Source organism: Maniola jurtina, chromosome 18 (genome assembly GCF_905333055.1).
Source record: "Maniola jurtina chromosome 18, ilManJurt1.1, whole genome shotgun sequence".
Classification (NCBI taxonomy): domain Eukaryota; kingdom Metazoa; phylum Arthropoda; class Insecta; order Lepidoptera; family Nymphalidae; genus Maniola; species Maniola jurtina.
Genome location: NC_060046.1, coordinates 4266429 through 4286892, shown reverse-complemented (window position 1 = coordinate 4286892; position 20464 = coordinate 4266429). Strand labels below are relative to the sequence as shown.

The following is a 20464-nucleotide window of genomic DNA, read 5'->3' as shown; positions in this document are numbered from 1 at the left end:
ATCGACTAATTTGTGAGTTACAGTCGATACTAGAGCTAATTTCTTAAACTGGACCCTTTCAAGTAAAGATTTTTATATAAATAGGTGGGGATGATACTGTTATTGTCGCAAATAGAATGCCATAAGCCTACTTTGTCGTATTAGTTTACAAATTGCGAAAAACCAAATAAGATTTGAATTTCGCGGGCAGACACGTCGCATCCACCTTAAAGTAAAAATTCAGTAGGCACCACAGATTTTAATTTCACAAGGTTTCTGCTTTAAAACAAGGCAGTAAAGTAAAATTTGCTTTAACAGTTGTGTTTCAATGCTCGAATTCTATCACCACGGGTGAGATGAAAATCGTATACTAAGCCTACTGGGGATTTTTGTGTCTCACAGAATACCATACCAAGATCCCAGCCTGACCTATGTGTCAACAGCCTGTCCAGAATATGATTTATGCTTTATATTTGCAAGAGCAATAACCAAAACCTATTTATATTATTATAATTTTGTAGTTGTATCCCATTTATGGTTGTCAATAACATATAGGACTGCAGAAACTAAGTTTACATTTAAATATTCATTCAGATGCTAACCTGCTCTGTACTTGACCAGTGCAACAAAGTCATTGTCAACCATTACATAATATTTAAGTCTGCAGTTATGAATAATACAAAAAAATTAACCATAATCTGTTCCATATGATGTCAATCCTTTATATTGTATAGCGAATGAAACTGCTGCATCTAAAAAGTCATAATGATTATTGTCATTAGAGTTCACATTTTCCTCATACCCAGTATTGCTACTATTGGGGTTGTCAGACTCGCTAAAATATTGATATGAAAAATTTGATGTATCAGGATAAAACGATACAGGCAAATTGTTGTTAACATTTTGTTTTACATCATTCGATGACCAGGTCATATCAAAATCATTCGACGAGCTTTCATCGATTTGGTTTTGTTCATTGGTACAAGGATTTGATTCTTGAATAGTTTCATCATCGGACGGTAGAGGACTACTAGGAGGTGATATAGACACATCTTTACTAGAAAAGTTGCTCTGAGATAAATTATTTGTTTCATTACTACATGAACTAGAATTATTTTGTAATCCGTGTGCTGATATCGCCATGAGTATGGCTTCGTTCTCGATACTGTTGTCGCCAGGGAGATTGTTGATGAACTCTGCTGCATCGAGTGCAAACACTCGATTGTTATCCATATCCGCGGGGAGGGGTGCAATCATCCAGTTGTCTAGGACGCGGTTTATTGTGTTGTCAACAAAACATTTGGCCATCTGAAACAAACATGTTAATATTGAATACTGGAGTCTCTGCATTTTATTTCAGAAGTTCATAATCATCTGGGCAGCCTTCTAGAGTTAAGAGTGTGCTTAGAATCATCATCACCCGATCGCTGCCTCACTACTGAGTATGGGGTCTCTACTCAGAATGAGATGGTTTTGGCTTGGATAGTCTACCATGCTGGCTAAATGAGTATTTACAGACTTCACACACCTTTTGAGAACATTATGGAGAACTCTCAGGCATATAGGTTTCCTCATCATGTTTTTCTTTACTGTTAAAAAAAATTATACTCAACCACTGAAAACACTCATAACTCTGAAAAGTTAAACGTGCATGCCTGGCATCAACATTGTGAGCATTGTGATGGTAATAATTTTAATGGTCACAAAATTCTTCTTAGAGTAAAATCTACAACAATGTCACTATAGTAAAGTTATTAGTGTATTACCTGTCTTGCTTGCCATCTTGCTATACACTGATCCTCAGCATCCTTATTAGAATACACCAATGACTTAGGAACAGCTGTGCGTTCATTACTACTACTACTTTCACTGAAGTCCCTGCTGTTCTCAAACGAGCTCACATATCTAGGATACGCGAGTTTTTCTGTTGATATATTCGCACTGGGTAATAAAGCATTACTATCGGTGATCGAGTCTAATGTGTTGAAATCCTGCTTCAACAAATAGTCGCCCAAAATTTCGAGATTCTGTTCAGTATTTCCGACTAATTTAGCTTCGCGTTCCGACGAGGAGCCGGCTCTAGCGGTGTCCGTCTTCGATTTAGACTCTGATAACTCATTTCTCAAATGATATTTCCCCTTTACTTCCCATGCGAAGCGTGCCTTCTTTAGTGGGCGTTCAGGCTCGACACCGTCGCCATTTTCTTGACGCTTACACGAGGACTCCCCTGTGGTCCCAGGAAGGTTCATCGCGAAATGTTTACCAAAATAGTCATTAGTAAACAAACACTGACATCATTAATTACTACCATATGATTGAATGACAAGTCGTTAATTAGGGTGTTTTATCATTTGTTTTTTTCATGTTTTTGACCACAATCAGTAGGAAAACAAACTTAAACAAATTTTTTATCACTTCTAGATGTAAAGATATAATTAATTTGGAAGATAAACTAGCAAAATTTATGAAAAATGAACTTCTTTGTGCCTACAATAAGCTCAAGTATGTACCTACTTTGCGTCACTATTTAGTATTTAATCTGTGACGTGTGTGACGTGCAAAGTAGACAGTGTTTCCACTTACAATTTTGGTTCACCCTAGTTACTGTTGCAATTATTATTTATCCCTAAATAATTTTTATTAAAAAAATCTTCGAAACTTCAATAAGACGCTGGAACTTTAATATTTTTCTTTCTTAAGTGTTTGTATTAAATCGTGAGACCAAGAAGATGCTTTTATGGTCATCAACTCATCAATGACCAGCATCATTCCTTCTCCTTCTCCTTTCAGCAAAGGTTGCCTGGCAAAAATTGCTCCAAGCAATAAGGCCGCCTTTGCACACAATTGTTTTTTTCTGTTTTCTTCTTTCTGTGTTGTGATCCTTTACATGTGTTTTTGTGTGCAATAAAGTGTTCTATCTATCTATCATTTTCTTCAATAGGTACCTATATAACTAGTTACTCGACTCAAACGGCTTGTCGTTTGATTAAACTTTGGCATAAAACCCAGTACCACCGTCGACTAGTCGCCGGCGATTCAGTCTCCGGCATTATATTTATGCCGGAGAGTTCTCCATAATGTTCTGCAAGATATTAGGTATGCGAAGTCTGCCAATCCACACTTGGTTAGCGTGGTAGACTATGACTAAAACCTTTTATTCTGAGAGGAGATCCGTGCTCAATAGTGGGCCGACTGGCCCTGGTTAATTGATCATGATGATGCCCTACATATTAAGTCATTTGGGATTTAGGGGGATTATCTATTAACTTACACTAATCTCAAGTGAAATATCCATTCATTACAAATTAAAGATTGAGAAAGATTAGAACCCTAAGTAGGTAATCCTCGTTCTAAATCATCAAACAATGCCGTTTAACGAGAAAATCGCTGAGCTTAATATAATACCAGACGAAATTCACAGTAACGAGATATCGTGACACATTGACGCCTAATCACCGGCGAAGGGGGAGGTGGTCCAGAATTAGTTAATTCAATGATTGTGGCCAGTCCCTATGCGTCGGCCGAGTGCTGCCCAAACTTGAATAACAAAAAAAACACAGTAGGTACGGTCATCCAACGACGATCTTTTTTTGGGTAACTCACACACCTTGAATTGGATTTCTAATGAAAATGCAGGTATTTATACTGTTTTATTATTATTTTTAAAAGTATTTTTTTAGTAAGGTCATAAGTGCAAGATTCTGGGAATTGGTTTATATGCGTTAATGCGATGATTGAGCAAATGATGTTTATGTGTGTAATAGCTTTAGAATGCAACCAAACTGCAACGTATATTTAGTATACTTAGGTATCTGACTACCAGAAAATAAATGACAGTATACCTACATATTTATACTTACAATATTTTAATTTTTTTAAACTAATTTAATAAAAGGAAGTTCTTTATTCGAGCCGCGTGGATGTATGTTTGTATATTTATGTATGTTTGTGCGCGATTTCCTCGAAAACCACGGAACCAATTTTGATGATTACTTAGTACACAACTGTCCAAAAAAAGGATAGTTTTGTTATGTTTTCTGGATTCATGTACTTATGTGAGTTTCTTTACTCGTATTCCACCATAACTTCTAAATTGCTAGTCAGATTGGGATGTGTGAGGTATCGTTAGAATCCTTACACCATCCTCTGAGTGATACTGGCTATATATTTTTTGAAAAATTTCAATATGACAGGGCAGTCGTCTTTTAAAAAAATTAAGTAAGACTAGGTAGTTTCACTAATAATGTGATCTACAAAGTTTCTGATAATTTTTAGTACTTACTTATATTTTATTTGTTTTTCTAGACTTTGGTGGCATGCGCGTTTGTAGCGCTTTCTTGCATAACAGCGCTTTCAGCGCTTCAGATGACAGACGTCCAACTGGAGAGAACACTAGCCGACCGGGGGACGATGCAGCGCCACATCCGATGTGCGCTAGGAGAGGGGCCGTGCGATCCAGTTGGAATTAGACTACGAAGTGAGTTGCTTATGACATTTTCTTGTATAACAGCGCTTTCAGTGCTTTAGATGTTAGACGTCTAACTAACGCTAGCTGATTGGGGGATGATGCAACGCCACATCGGACGCGCGTTAGGAGAGGGGCCGTGCGATCCAGTTGGAATTAGACTACGAAGTAAGTTGCTTTAAATTTTAAGACATTTTCTTGTATAACAGCGCTTTCAGCGCTTTATATGACAGACGTCCAACTGGAGAGAACCCTAGCTGATCAGCGGACGATACAGTGCCACATCAATTGCGCTAGGAGAGAGGCCGTGCGATCCGGTTGGAATTATTAGACTACGAAGTGAGTTGGTTTAAATTTTTAGGGCATTTTCCTGCAAAACAGCGCTCTCACCGCTTCAAATGACAGACGTCTAACAGGAGAGAATACTAGCTGATTGGGGGATAAGCGACGCCACATCGGACGCGCGCTAGGGGAGGCGCATTGCGATCCAGTTGGAATTAGACTACGATGTGAGTTGCTTTTTTATGGCATTTTCCTGCATAACAGTGCTCTCACCGCTTCTAATGACAAGCGATCAACTGGAGAGAACGCTAGCTGATTGGGGGATGATGCAACGCCACATCGGACACGCGCTAGGGGAAGGGCATTGCGATCCAGTTGGAATTAGACATACGGTCTACGGAGTGAGTTGGTTCCAATTTTTTAAGTATCAAAAAAGAAAAATAAAACCGACTTCAAAAACCACAAACACTAAAAAGTAAAAAATAACTTTTATTTAGCTACACGTGTAATGTACCTAGGTATGAAGTCGAGCGAGCATATTAAAACAAAATTAGAAATCCAAGAGTGAAGCTCGCCCGACTTCATACCTAGGTGTTATTTTGTACTTTTTAGTGTTTGTGGTTTTTGAAGTCGGTTTTATTTTTCTTTTGAAAATTTTTTATTTCACAATTTTTAGTGGCCCACTGTACTATAATATGCTATGCCCAGTTAAATTCCTACTGTTCACTAAGCTATTACACTGATCGCGAGCAATTAGCTCCTATCTATTGAGGAGTTCTGTTCTCCATCTCCCAAGATATTCATCAGATCTTTACCAAATTTATATGGGACCACCTGCACAGTATACCCTTTCAAACAAAAAAAAAATTTTCCAAATCGGTCCAGGGGTCTTTGAGTAATCGGGGAACATACATAAAAAATAAAAAAAATAAAAAAGATTCCGACGAATTGAGAACCTCCTCCTTTTTTGGAAGTCGGTTAAAAATTACCAAACCGCCAGGGTTTGAACCTGCATCCCTCTGGCTATCGCTGCCATGGAGTGCGTTAACTCCATTTAGACCACAGCTGAGTAAGAATCTCCTCTCAGAATGAAAAATTCAAAACAGGAAAAATTCAACCAGCAATACGATGAAATGTATTTTTTTAAATAAATACACTTAGATGATTCATGCTCATTCCTGGGACCAGTAAATGCAAGAATTTGTACTGTATTGTACAATTTACTTTTGACCGCATGAGTCTTTTGACCGCTAATGTATTTAAATAAAAGGCTGACTGGCTGATTGACTGACTCTGGATGAATCGGGCTGATGCAGAGAGTAGGTATGACATAGAGATCCGCTAAGAAAGGATTTTTAAAAATTCAATCCATAAAAGGTACAAGATAAAGTTGAAAACTAAAACCCGACTGCAATCGTCTTAATAAACGCTGAAATATTATAGTAAAATTGTTTTTCTGTCGCTTGGTATATTTTAATGTTGTTGTATATTATAAAATTTAATACATTTATTTCTATTTATGAACTCCTCCTCCTCTTTCATTTGACACCCCACTCGCTAAACTACGTACACGCACACGCACTACAATAGCAAAAAAAAAATTTTGGAGACCTCCACTTTTTTCATGTAGGTCATTTTTTTCGCATAAAATGTAGTCTATGTCACCCGGACCTTTACGACGAATCGATTGGCACCTCATTCATCAAAATCGGCCTAGTAGTTTAGGCGCTACACGGTGGAACACACAGAATCTAAATACAAACATACACACCCACATACATACATACATAGACTGCTAAAATAATAACCCTTCTTTTTGGCTTTGCTGTAGTCGGGTAAAAACAGGGCTTTGGTGTAGTCCACGCGGACAAAGTCGCGGGCATAAGCTAATTCTCAGATAAAATAGTAACATGCACCATTGTCCTAATAAATAAACATCAGGGAAAACTTTTCTGATTTCCCATTTATTTTTTAAGACGTTTTAACAACTTTTTATTAAAATATTGCTTTCGGGCTGTTTGTTTGTTTGTCAGTTCGATACAAATGTTGCAATCGATTTTAAACTTACCTACTTTCCGATGAGCTACAAAAGCTTGAAATTTCAAACATAGATTTGACATTGTAGCATTAACTTGCTTGCTTGTTTGTCTGTTAGTTAATTTTTCTTGACCAGTTTATCGGTCGGTCGGTTTAAAACAATGACTTTCTAAGCAAGGACATCGCACTGGCGCGCATAACAAGGGACCAAGTAAGTGTGCTTATACTTGGTGTAAGCACACTTTCTTCATTAGTCGCATGTTGACTGCAAAGCTGTCAAGACGCCTAAATGCGCGATCAAAAAGTGCCAAAATAATACGTTAACGACGCAGAAAAGAGATGGTGTGACTTACCACCGGTAAGTTAATTTTATTTACGTAAGATAACATGCGAAAAAGTGTAAAATATTTAGTAAAACCATTGAAAACACTAGAAATATCTAAAATTATTTACAATGTTCCCATTCCTTTCTCTCACGCACATCGGAAAGAGACAGATGGAAGGGCGCGTCACGAATGTCGGAAAAACAAAACTGTGGAGTAGCTTTTTTTTGTTGAATGTAAAATCTATTGGCCATTATTGTATCACATTTATTTTATTACTAGCTGTGCCCGCGACTTCGTTCGCGTGGAATAGCTCTCAGCGCGCTTTATATAGCCACGGACGCTCAGGCGCGAGGCGTGTATCTGTACGTTAAAAATGTTCGCCGTGATTCTTTAAATTGACATAACTTTTTTATTTATGAACCGATTGACATGAAATAAACACTAAATGTTAAGTGAAGCTTATTACAATATATTAGTGACAACCGTATCTAAATCGAATAAGCCGTTTTTGATATTAGCGTGCACAAACACACAGACAAACAGACAAAAAAAAATTAATTACAATTTCGGGTTCGGCATCGATAAAAAAAAGTAGCAGGGGTTGTTATTATTAACAACCCCTGCTACTTTTTTATATATATTTCCATTGTACAGACACCACTTTTCTACAATTTTATTATATGTATAGATAGATCTTTTGACGACCTTCAGTGCGCAGTGGTAACGCGGTGGAATTGTATGACGAGGGTCCCGGGTTCGATTCCCGGCTGGGCCGATTGAGATTTTCTTAATTGGTTTAGGTTGGCTGGTGGGAGGCCTTTGGCCATCTTGATTCAAGGCCCATCTTGAATCCGCCATTTTGGTTTTATTTTTCAGCTCCCTGTCAATTGGATGAAGTTCTGAGTGACATTTGTTCGAGCACCCCCCACCTATCTTCAATACCCTGGCCGTGCTCCTCACCGAAATCCTCAATCATCAGCTCTATCCATATTTTTCCTCCGAATCATTTTTTGTCCTCTATACGAAACCATCGGTAAAAAAAAAACATACAAAATTTTACAGAAGAGGTGATCAAATGAGTCAGTCAGTCAGTCAGTGAATCAGCACGAGCAGAATAGTATATAGTATAGATATAGTATAATAGTTTCATATTTACAAAAACGAAAAATCTCTCAAAGAAATAACAAAAATTAATAGTGCTACACTACTCCATTCCATTTTTTGTTCAAGTTTGCTTCTAAAATCACCTTATTCAGCTTCGAGTGCAATAATCGATTTACATTGCGGCTTAATCACTGAGGTTAGTTTACAGGACTTGAATGTTAGCGGGAATGTATAAATGGAGCAGTTGAAGCTACATAGGGTGAATTTAGAAACGTGTGCCATGTTTGGGCTCTTGTGTTGTATGCCACGATGTGTCCATGCTTAGAAAGTCATTGGTTTAAAAGGTAAAGTACCTATGTTTGGCTGTTAAAAAAGGTATGGCTGACTTTCTTAGGCATTTAAGACTTTCGCGTAATATAGAGTAGAATCTATATTATACTAGCCGATGCCCGCGACTTCGCCCGCGTGGATTTAGGTTTTTCGAAATCCCGTGGGAACTCTTTGATTTTCCGGAATAAAAAGTAGCCTATGTGCTAATCCAGGATATTATCTATCTCCACTCCAAATTTCAGCCAAATCCGTCCAGTAGTTTTTGCGTGAAGGAGTAACAAACATACACACACACACACACACACACACACACACACACACACACACACACACATACAAACTTTCGCCTTTATAATATTAGTGTGACTAGTGTGATTTTAGGGTCTGGAAGCCCTACTTAGCCTAATTAGTAGACCTATACGTCATGCGGCATAGATTTGCGCTTAAACACCACCTCAAGAGGAAAACCCCATCTTACTTTTCTTCTCCGTTTCGCAACGATTCTGTGAACACATAAGCGTGTTCTACTAAGAATTAAAAGATTTTTTAGGTACTAAGTAGGTATGAGTTTCAAGTTTTAATCGTACTGTTAACATATATAACCTCATGTAACAATTATTTTCGTTTGATTTATTGTTTTTAATGTGAAAGAAAACCTGCAAACATAAAGAAATTACGTAAAAAAATAAACACGACAAAAACGCGGCAATTCTTTTCATATTTGAAATACCTACTTAAATAGTTTAGTATTGATGTACCTAAAAATATCTTTTTAATTATATTTTTTCACGCGGAAGGATCTGGGAACCCACCGCATTTATTATCCCAAGAAATCTCGTAGTATAATTCCTATTAATTTATTATCCCTCTAAAAGTCACGGTATAGCCTAGTGGTTAAAACGTCTGCCTATTATTCTGGAGGCCAAGGGTTCGATCGCACGCACCTTTACCTTTTCGGAGTTGTGCCTTTTAGGCAGTTAGTTAAATACCACTTTTTTAACGGTGAAGGAAACCATCTATGCCTGAGAGTCCTACATAGTGTTCTCAAAGGTGTGTGAAGTCTGCCAATCCGCACTGGACGAGCGTGGCGGACTATGTTTTAGTTTAGTTAGACCATTCTCATTCAGAGAGGAGACCCGTGCTCAGTAGTGGGCCAGCGATGTGTTGGATCTTGATGATGATGATGATGATGATTAATATTCCTCATTGCTGGGAACGGAAAGGTGTCACGATTCTGAGCAATGAGGAAGGAATATAATGAAAGTTTTTTTTTTCCAGCGCTCGCGCCACTCGTCCTTCGCGGCGCGTGTCCACAATGTTCCGCGCAAGAGACCCGTCAAATTCGTCGTACCCTCGCTTTCGTCCAGCGGAACTACCCGTGGGAGTGGGCGAAAATCGTCCGTCAATATGGCTGAATTGTGCTGAAGTTTTGTTACATTGAAAATAGAAGACGCACTGCCATATTAATAAATAAATACATAAATAAATCTATATGTTAATTTTATGAAAACGTATTAATAAACTTACATGAAGCCCTTCCTCTTGAGGAAATGAAAACTATTTTAATGTGAATAGCGGGAACGTACCACAATAATTAATATGATGACTTTGAATTATCCATATTTCGACGTGGACAGTCAGTACCTACGTTACCAGTGAAGCAGAGTAGCGTGGATGTGTAGACCAGATATGTAGGAATTGTCTAATATTATTTTTGTCAGATGATGAGAAATCTAATTAGTAAAAATTTGAAATTAGTAAAATTGTTCACAACGCGTCTCTCGTCAGTTCTCCACTCCATTCCGCTATTCTATGCTTCAATGGAAACGCACTCAATACTTTTATTTGTACAACTGCTCATGTGAGAGCGAAATATACTTTTGTAATTTTTTTTTATTTTTGTATCACTGACCTTGATTTTCAAATAGGAACCTACCTACCTGCATCTTGTTCTTGTAATATTTAAAATTAAATTAAATTATGACTCATTTTTAAAATCGATTTGGTTTTATTTGTGGATTTGACTGCAGCTCGCTCCAGCGATGTGTGGGGCTGCAATCATTTATTTTATACTATAGGATGCCCGCGACTTCGTCCGCGTGGATTTAGGTTTTTAAAGATCCCGTGGGAACGGTTTGATTTTCCGGGATTAAATGCCTATGTTAAATTACAGGGACGCAAGCTACCTCGGTACCAAATTTCATACAAATCGGTTAAGCGGATGGGTTTAAAGACCAATCAAAGAGTTCAAACTCTTTGATTTTCCGGGATAAAAAGTAAGCTATGTCCGTCCCCGGGATATAAGCTAACCCTGTAACAAATTTCGTCAGAATCAGGTAAACTTTTGGGCCTTGAAAAGGTAGCAGACAGACAGACAGACACACTTTCGCATTTATAATATTAGAATGGACTAGTGACCCGCCCGGGCTTCGCATGAGTGCTTGGAAGTAAAATATAGCCTATGCCCCTCAGGAAGGATGCACCTATTGGTGAAAAATTTTCAAAATCAGTTTGATAGTTCCAGAGATCACTTCCTACAAACTTTACCTCTTTATAATATTAGTGTAGGTAGAGATGGCATAATATCGAATCTTTGAAAAGGGAAACCACCGAGTTTCTTGCTGGCTCTTTTCGGTAGGAAAGGCATTCCGAACTTAGACGTGGTAGATTAATTAAAACAAATCTGTTTTTTATAAGTTATTGGGTGGGTACCAGGAAAACAAAACAAAAACTCATTTTATTTTGTAACACAAATTGTTGCGGTTGTTTACGACCCAGATACAAATATAAAACAAAATGACATCTACTAAGTTAGAATCTTTTACATAATAAAAAGTAGCTCTGCTTGGTATTTGATTAAGTATTATTATTATAAGTATAGATTTAAGCTAGGATTACACGGATTGTCTGCTGCTCCATTTACATCTATACGCTGGGCGGAAAGTGACTTTTCGAAATGATGTCGTGTCGAATAGAAGAAGAGATCTTTATAATCAATCAATCAGCCTGTTTGCGTCCACAGCTGGACATAGGCCTTCCCAAGAGGGCGCCACCACACACGATCCTCCGCCTTCCCCATCCAACCACTTCCCGCTATCTTCTTGAGGTCGTCAGTCCAGCGGGTTGGAAGTCGTCCCACACTGCGCTTGCTGATACGCGGTCTCCACTCCAGAACACGCTATCTAACGGCTAGCGGCTATCAGTTCTGTGGCAGACGTGGCCTGCCCTGATCTTTATTATATCACAATCTCAGCTGAAGATGAGTAGATGTATTTATTGCCTTTGATACTAGGACCTGTAGAGCGTGCAAAACAAATAGTGAAATCCAGGCTTTACCCATTATATTGTCACGTAACGAATGCATACGCACATCGAAGCCGGCGAAGGTGGGGTGGAGCGTCGAGTTAAGTAAGTTGTTACGGCATAACGACGGACAGCGACCGACTTGCCTCTTGAGCATTCTCTCCGTTCAGTCGAAACGCGTGTCTCGTGCGCTCCCGTGAAACAGTTTAGAAATCATAACAAATCCAAATCCGGGTCATTTCATACGAAAGTAAAAGTGTTGTAAGGAATAACGATGCAGGTAAGCGCACGAGTTGGGATTTTTGTGTTTCGTTTGATGCGTTTTCCTGTTTGTGACTCGTTTCGAGCTTTCGATATGTTTCGATGCAGACTGTTTAACTCGAAGGGCATAATTTTGTTCAATATCTAGGGTTTTTTTGTGACAATGTAATTTTCTTTTGGTTTTTTTTACTGACTTTTAAGTGTGAGTGAAGACTAAAATAATGTATTTTGCTCAGCTTGTAGTGATCCTTTATGTCTCCAATTACTTATTACCTTCTCTGTATTTTAATCGAACCTTAATAAAATGCCCTCGAAATAATATGTACCTATAGGTAGATAGAATAGCATAATATATAACAAGTATAAGAGATCAAGGAGGTAGGTAGTAAATGAGGTTTATTGCAATATGCAATACGTACCTACCTTTTATGTAGGTATAGGTAATATTATTATGCGTTGTATATTAATTTATAGCCCACGTAATTAGCCAATGTAGAAAGCAGTGAAACTAACATTAATCCAGAAAAATAGGTAGGTAAATTACTAAGCTATTATGTCCAATCACCAGCAAGTTTCTGGTCAACTTTCAGAAAAAAACTCGTATTCTATTTCGTGAAAACTTTTTTTTGTTGCATCATTATTAGTTTTTCGCACGTAAAATTTTTTTGTTCAATAAGAAATTTCATAAAAATGTTCGTTAGATTTTCGGAAAATTCGTGTTCACGCTTCATACTAAAGACATCAACGGGTTCCTTACAAGTTAATTATTTTGGTCTACCATAGTCAGACTGGATACTTCAAAGTTTCAGACTATAAAAAACCGGTCTTGAAAGTGCAACTTGCGAGTCCAATTGGCACTTTTTTTTTAAACTTGTATGCATGCCAATCAGCACTTGGCGCTGTAAAATTAAATTGGCGCTGTTTTATCCTTCCATGGCACGGAAGTCGGAACCCTTCGAGTGTGAGTCCGACTCGCACTTGACCGATTTTTAGGGTTCTGTACCTCAAAAGGAAATAAAATCATAACCCTTCCTTTCGGCTTTGCCGTAGTCAGGTAAAAAGGAACCCTTATCTTATAGGATCACTTTGTTGTCCGTCTGTCTGTCTTTGTCGTGTCTGTCAAGAAACCTATAGAGTAGGTACCTACGAGTACTTCCCGTTGTAGGTGAATCATGAAAGGTAGGTAGATTATGCCTTAGCACAAGGAAAGCGAAAAATCCTAAAACCGTCAATTTGTGCTTACATCACAAAAAAAATTTTTTTACGATGGTACGGAACCCTTCGTGTGCGAGTCCGACTCGCACTTGGTTTTTTTACTATACACGAACTTGTAGGTAAATCTAAGATTAAGAAAAAGATATCCTAATGAAGAGGTAGGTACCAACCCATTATTTTTCTCATGAAAACAACCGGGTGAAGGGCGATAGTTGAGTACAATTAAAATACTTAAACAATTATAATTTACTTGAACTTGACGGCAGGTAACTATCCTCATTTTCGGGTTTTGTCTTTTGTAATAAGTATGCAGTAGGTTCTTACCTATGTTTTTGCTCTTTTGTGTTACATGGTCATGTTGTCATGTCATATAGGTTCGTGGCTTGTGGCGGAAAATAACGAAGAAAATCTAATATTTATGATTGAATGACCTTTATTTACTTAGTAGGTAAATCCACTTATTTAGGCAGTTGTGTAATATTTTTTACCTATATTTACTAGGACCGGCTGAGGACCGGGTGTGGCGGCGCTCTTTAAGGAAGGCCTATGTCCAGCAGTGGACGTCCACAGGCTGATGATGATGATGATGATGATGATATTTACTAGCTGTTGTTCGCGACTTCATCTTTGATTTTCCGGGTTAAAAAGTAGCCTAAAAAGTAGCCGTATCCGCTATACAAGAGGTCATGTTCAAAAGATGATGCCTGCAACTTTAACCACGTAGATTTACGTCTTCAATAATCCCGTGGGAACTCTTTTATGGGTTATAAAACCTATGTCTGTCCCCGGAATGTGAGCTAACTCTATACCTTTCCTCAAAATCGGTCAAAAAGGTGGGTCGTGAAGCGTTAGCAAACAGCCAGACAAGCACAGATAGGATTATTATAATTTATATAGCAATAAGTCATTGTAACCTATTGTAAGAAAATAGAAGTTATCTGTATTAAAAGTTCTAAAGACATAGGTTAGCTCAGAAACAAGTGTAAATTAATTTATAACACCCCCGACAAGTGAAGGTTACAGTAACTAGAAAAGAGCTAATAACTTTCAAACGGCTGAACCGATTTTCATGGATTTTAGCTAAGAACACTCTCTATCAAGCCACCTTTCAAACAAAAAGAACTAAATTAAAATCGGTTCATTAGTTTAGGAGCTACGATGCCATAGACAGATACACAGATACACAAGTCAAACTTATAACACCCCTATTTTTGGGTCGGGGGTTATTAAAATATTTCAAAACGTTTAGAAAGCTTTATTTTTACACGAGGTCTAAGGCTGATATCTATAGGGCATACCTACAGTTTTGACTTTTGCTCAGACTTAAGTTGAAACGAGACAGCTGATAAATGCCGATCAATATACCAAAGTGCGCTCTATAAATCTAAATCTAAGTTCAGGCAAGCTCTTTAGAGAACGGATAATCTAATCAAATAGGCCATTGAAGTGTAGATTTTTATATCAATGGGGCTTTGTTTAGTCTTGAGAAGTAAATAAGGTCACACAGCGGTTTGTAAATAATGCATAATGTTTTCCCATGAGGGTAAAATTATTGTTGCATATCGAAGTCGTGAAATGTTTCTTAATCTTTGTATAGATAGATAAAATCTAGGCTATCTAGAACAATAGAACTAGGTAGGTATGAATCGTTCAGGGGTTCGATTCCGGGCACGCACCACTAACTTTTCGGAGTTGTGTGCATAAAATCTATAAAAATCTAATAAAATCCCTTGGGAACTCTTTGATTTCCCTCGGTAAAAAGTAGCCTTTTTTATTTTTATTGGATGATAGGCTTGCGTTTGACGACAAGTCTTTAACTATTATATAAGTAGTAGTTTATTATGTATATTATACATGCAAAAATCATACCGAAAAAACCAAGCACAGTTTCGCATTTGAAATATCTAGTCTTCTACTTTATGGGCAGAGATAGCATACGGGCACAATATAGCTATTTATTATGTAATATAAGTGAATGTATTTTTGAAATCGGATAAGTAAGTAGTTTCAGAGATTACCTACCTCATACAACCAAACTTACAAACTTTAAACACCTCTTCATGATATTAGTGTAGACTTGAGTGCAGCCTGGCAACGGAAACATAATATATTATCATGTCGACAAGGCTTATCTCTTTATTTCTCATGTTCCCATTTCAAAGTAGCGACTATACTTATACAAGGCTGAGACGAATCGGCCGGCCATCTTACAAGGTTTTTCTATAGATTTGCAGGCTATAAATAATAATAACATATGTTTTTAAATTTTAAATGACATACATTTCTTAGCTATTGTATAATACTCGTATCTACCTAAGTATCTATTCGTGAATTGGACGACCTAACGACCTAGCCAGTATAAGTACGTTTTACCTAGATAATATGAGGAAATTAATTAGGTAGGTACAAATGAGCAATACTTCACCGGTTCACTACTGACCACGGGTCTCCTCTCTGAATGAGTTCTGCAAAATATGTCCATGGGCGGCGGTAATCACTTAACATCAGCTGATCCGCCTGCTCGTGTGCTTGCTATTTTTACCCGACTGCGGCGAAGCCCAAAGTAGCTGTAGCTGTCAGTGGGTGTGACTCGTTGGGAACCCACCTATGTGTTGTTCTACCTGTATGTATATATGTATGCATACGTATGTATGTCGGCTTGTAATTTATTTAAGAAAAAACATAATAAGTTCGGTGCTTGGAATGGCTGAGGCCTTACTCCGTTTATCCACCCTAAAACAGCCACTCTAAGGTAGGTAAATCGCAAATCAATGAAAGTCACTGGACCACGCTTGAATCGTCAGCTGTGATAAGTGCCACACGCACTGCATGAATCGCGATTGTAATCAAAGGCTTGTAAAATAACACTGACACCACTGATACGTGCTCAGGAATTTAATTATTTATTAAGCAATTCGCGTAGTCAGACGACAATGACGAATGGCGAGTGTTTATTATTAAAAAGTTGGGTTTGCCCGTCGCCCTTGTTTGGGTCATTCCGGTTGCTCCCTGCATTTTTGTCCCAGTTTCTTTAGCCCTGCACCATTCAACATTATTCCCAACTAGCCTTGTACCTGATTTCTCATCATCTATCTAGCTTTAGGCTTGATGAGTCACTTAGGGAACTTCTTACAAAACTTCGAGGATTCGTCGTTACTGGCCGGCGGCAAATGTTAGTACATTATTGACACGGGTAGCTTAATGGCCGATTCATACCAATTGCGTATGCAGCACGTACACGTGACACGCGCCTAGTGACGCGCGTGAACCCCTAGAAGTAACGTTCATGCTACGCAAGTGGTACTATGCCATGTTTCATTCAGTTCCAATGGTACGCGCTACGTCTACGTTTACGCAACGCTTACGCAGCCTGTGTGATTCACAATTTAGCATTCACACAGTGTGAATGAGCTATTAAGTTAGCCCTATTTTTCTTTGATTTCACGTCACAATAGCCTAATATGTTACATATCGTCGATTCAGGATCAAATCGACAGTTCCCTCACTCTAGCTCACTTTTCCCGTAGGGTCTTCGACCACAAGGCCAGGGTTCACTTGCTACCCACTTGAGCCAGGACTTTTCTATTTATACGTAGTGATGTGTGTTTATTTAATTCCAGGTTATCTACATATTAGTGTTGTGCACTCTAGCGGCTACTTACGCGGCAGAGACTCCGAGGCCCGCGGTGTCAGACACTGCTCTAGAAGACGCCCTCAATGACAAGCGGTTCATACAGAGACAACTCAAATGCGCCCTTGGAGAGGCGCCGTGTGATCCTATTGGAAAACGCTTAAAGAGTAAGTTTTGTTTGTTCTATTCTAAATGGGCATGCGCTTGACTGTAATCACACCAAATAGCAGCTGATGATGCAGCCTAAGGCTGAGGGCGCATCCCTAGAAGCTGCCTATTAACTCTTCTTTTGAAGGTCCCAATAGGTATTTCAATATAGTAATTGGTGGGAAAAATGGAAGCTGGAACGAGTAAGGGAATCGTATTGTAAGAATTGTGGAGATTCGTTATAAAGTACAGTAACTTATCCACAGATTATTATGGATTGATTGTTATTAACTTTGGCCGTTATTAGGATAGCGTTTATAGGTACATAATGTAGATAGATAGGTATACCTATATGTCTATCCGATCTACCTAGTCGGTTTGCGACATTTTCGTTCCTACACCGTTTTCCAAACACGTTTTTTTAAATTCACAGTCAAGGTAATAAGCGGTTTTGACAAAAAACAGACAATCGAAAGCTGCTACTGGTAGGTAATTTGTTCTCGCGTTTTTATACCGATTGGCTACACCAATTTATAGTGTCACAACTTTGTGCAATGGCGTAACTCGCAGATTTCTAGTTAAATTCAAGTTAGAGTCTTGTTAGAGTTTAAAATATACCTAATGGCTTTGATGTCTCAAGTACCAACTATTATTCTAATTACTTAGGTACTGCCTAAGTACTGAATTTGACCATCGAAATACCTAGGTACTATATCGAGACTCATTATTTTTAATAGTGACTTTAGGTGCCTATTTATTTTCCCAACCATTTAAATTTAACACTGGTTCGTTTGGGTATTTTTTGGGCAAGCTGGGCAAGGTTACCTAGAAGCTTAAACAGCAGCAAATTACCATGTTAGCGAAGTCGATGGGATAGAAAGAGTAGGTACCTAGTAAGTACCTACGAATAAACATAAATTGTCATTTCATGTTGTCCGGCTCGAAGGACTACCATTAGATTTTTTCAGTCAGTTTATCTATGTACTTATTTTAATTTTGTAATTTTCCAGCTCTTGCACCACTGGTACTGCGAGGTGCGTGCCCCCAATGTTCCCCACAAGAGACAAGACAGATCCAACGCACGCTCTCGTACGTCCAGCGAAACTTCCCGCAACAGTGGGCGAAGATCGTACGGCAATATTCCGGTTAACATTGTATAAATAGATGTTGGACTATATTATAATTAATAAATTATGCTAAAGTAGTATAAGGATAAAAAAATTCAATCTTAGACTAAGGGCGACATCTATAGAGCGCACTCTGACTTTGCTCAGACTTAAAACGAGACATATGTATATAATCTCTTGCTAGAATACGTCTCGTTTTAACTCAACTTAGATCTGAGCAAAGTCAAATTACGCTCTGTAAATCTCACACTAAAATACTGAAATCTATAGAGCGCACTTTGACTTTGCTTAGATTTAAGTTTCAGTTAAAACGAGACAGATTTATGCCAGCGGTATAATGCTATCTCGTTTTAAGTCTGAGCTAAGCCAAAGTGGGCCCTAAAGATCTCAACCTAAGATCTATAATAGAGCTATACTTTCCTCAAACTTGGCATAAATCTGTCTTGTTTTAACTAAAACTTAGGTCTGAGCAAAGTCAAATTACGCTCTATAGGTCTCAGGGGGTTAGTCAATAAATATTGTGAACATTATGGCTTTGACCTACCTACTGTACCCAATACCCATTAGGCAAATATAGTTTTCTCTTGTTTGCCCACACAGTTGTAATTATCTGTGGCATGGGGCGTGCCCCTGGCATGCTATATATATATATCTAGTAATTATTATCTAGGTAATGGTACTCAATATTTTTCCAGTTAACTATTGGTTCGCGATTCTGGTTCGTGATATTATTCGATTATTATCGAACTCGTGCAACACTTACTATGACAGCGCGGACGTCCACCCCTCACCTTATGTACCTACCTACTACGATTGCCATCTCGACCTATCGCGAACAATAGGTACCTATATTGATTGGAGGATCCAGATCCAAATATTTAGGTATCGCCATCTAGATTACGAATCACGATAAACTGTAGCACGTCTGTCACTATTCACTTGCTCGTCTCGTTACCATGTAAATTAGACAAAATGTAAATACCTATCTATCATGCATGCCCATTACCCATTTAGCGATTTGAGAAATACAAAATTTGTAAATATTTTAAAATAAGAATTAAATTATACATAGGTACCTACATTAGCTATTGTAGGATTAATCTAAAAATGTACCTATTAACTATGTAGGTATATAAAAAAAAATTATTGGAAGTTATACCTACTTATATACTTGCATATTTATTTTCTTAGTGAATTTTGATCTACCTAAGTACTTATCTTATATCTATTTAAACTTTACCTAGGTACCTATCTGCAATGCATTTCTTTTTATGTGCTACTTGTGATTTAATAAAAACCAAAAATAAAAGTGCTTACCTATTTATTTAACTTTACGCATCCTTTACCCCACAATTTATTTTCCTTCAAAAAGTCTCACATGGGATGAGCGCAAAGCGTTTAATGGTTTATCTATATCTCTAGCTAAACAAACGAACATTTTTGGGTTTTTCTCTCACGGTTTATTGGGATGTTCTAGCTTGGAAAAGAAATATTTTATACATCCAAATTAATATGATTTTCATAATTACGGAACCCTAACAGAGCGAGGATGATTAGATAATGGTGTTCAGCCCATAGGCTTAGAATGTACAAAAATTGTAAGTCTATGGTTCAGCCGCTACAAATGTGTACCTGTATATTAAGTAGGTTGTAGGTGCCCAGTAGGTAATCATCATTATATATTTTTTCATCACTTTTTTTTTTAATAGCGGCGCCTCATGATTGCGACAAACAACATACCTGATGGAGCCGCTTCAGGCTTGTGGCAAACAACAAATGACCATAGGACAAGCATTGGCAAGCGACGTGTGGATGGGCAGGATGGGCGTTTGTTTTGCTAACCAACGCTTGGTTCAATCAGATTGGCTGCAAGCCAAGCCATGACCAAACATTATGCATAAAAAGACTGTGATGTTTGCCTATGCTTAATGAATGTTGTTTGCCACAAGCATGAAGCGGTTCCATTATAGAGAAGCATTGTTTTTTATCTGTAGAAGGTTTTCTAAGGGTCTTTATGCACTATCAATCAATATCAATAACGAATCTTTTTTGTACAGCCATTGGCACATTAAATTTTGTTTTTTATGAGTAATCAAAAAATAATTTAATCTTTTGAAAGGAACAAAACAAGAATAGTTTTTATTTTTATTATCATTGCATAATATTATTTTGCAGTGGCAATATTTTTGGAACTAAATTAATTTTGTTTTGTTGGTAGCTGCTGACGCTATACTTTTACGCTTTTCCGCTGAAATTG

General features: G+C 37.8%; 2 protein-coding genes across 2 annotated transcripts; one reads left to right on the top strand and one right to left on the bottom strand.

Annotated features, from left to right (window-relative positions):
- Positions 1-90: 90 nt before the first annotated feature.
- Positions 91-2509, bottom strand: LOC123874408 (GATA zinc finger domain-containing protein 14-like). Its single transcript, XM_045919715.1, has 2 exons — positions 1746-2509; positions 91-1287 (listed from the first exon to the last, which is right to left on the bottom strand). The coding sequence occupies exons 1-2, from the start codon at positions 2226-2228 to the stop codon at positions 667-669; spliced, it is 1104 nt and encodes a 367-aa protein (XP_045775671.1). The 5' UTR covers positions 2229-2509; the 3' UTR covers positions 91-666.
- Positions 2510-3363: 854 nt separating this feature from the next.
- Positions 3364-19525, top strand: LOC123874414 (ejaculatory bulb-specific protein 3-like). The gene is made up of 5 exons (XM_045919721.1): positions 3364-3615; positions 4285-4456; positions 9802-9920; positions 16923-17100; positions 18091-19525. Exons 1-5 carry the CDS (start codon positions 3604-3606, stop codon positions 18228-18230), a joined length of 621 nt encoding a protein of 206 aa, XP_045775677.1. The 5' UTR covers positions 3364-3603; the 3' UTR covers positions 18231-19525.
- Positions 19526-20464: the final 939 nt, after the last annotated feature.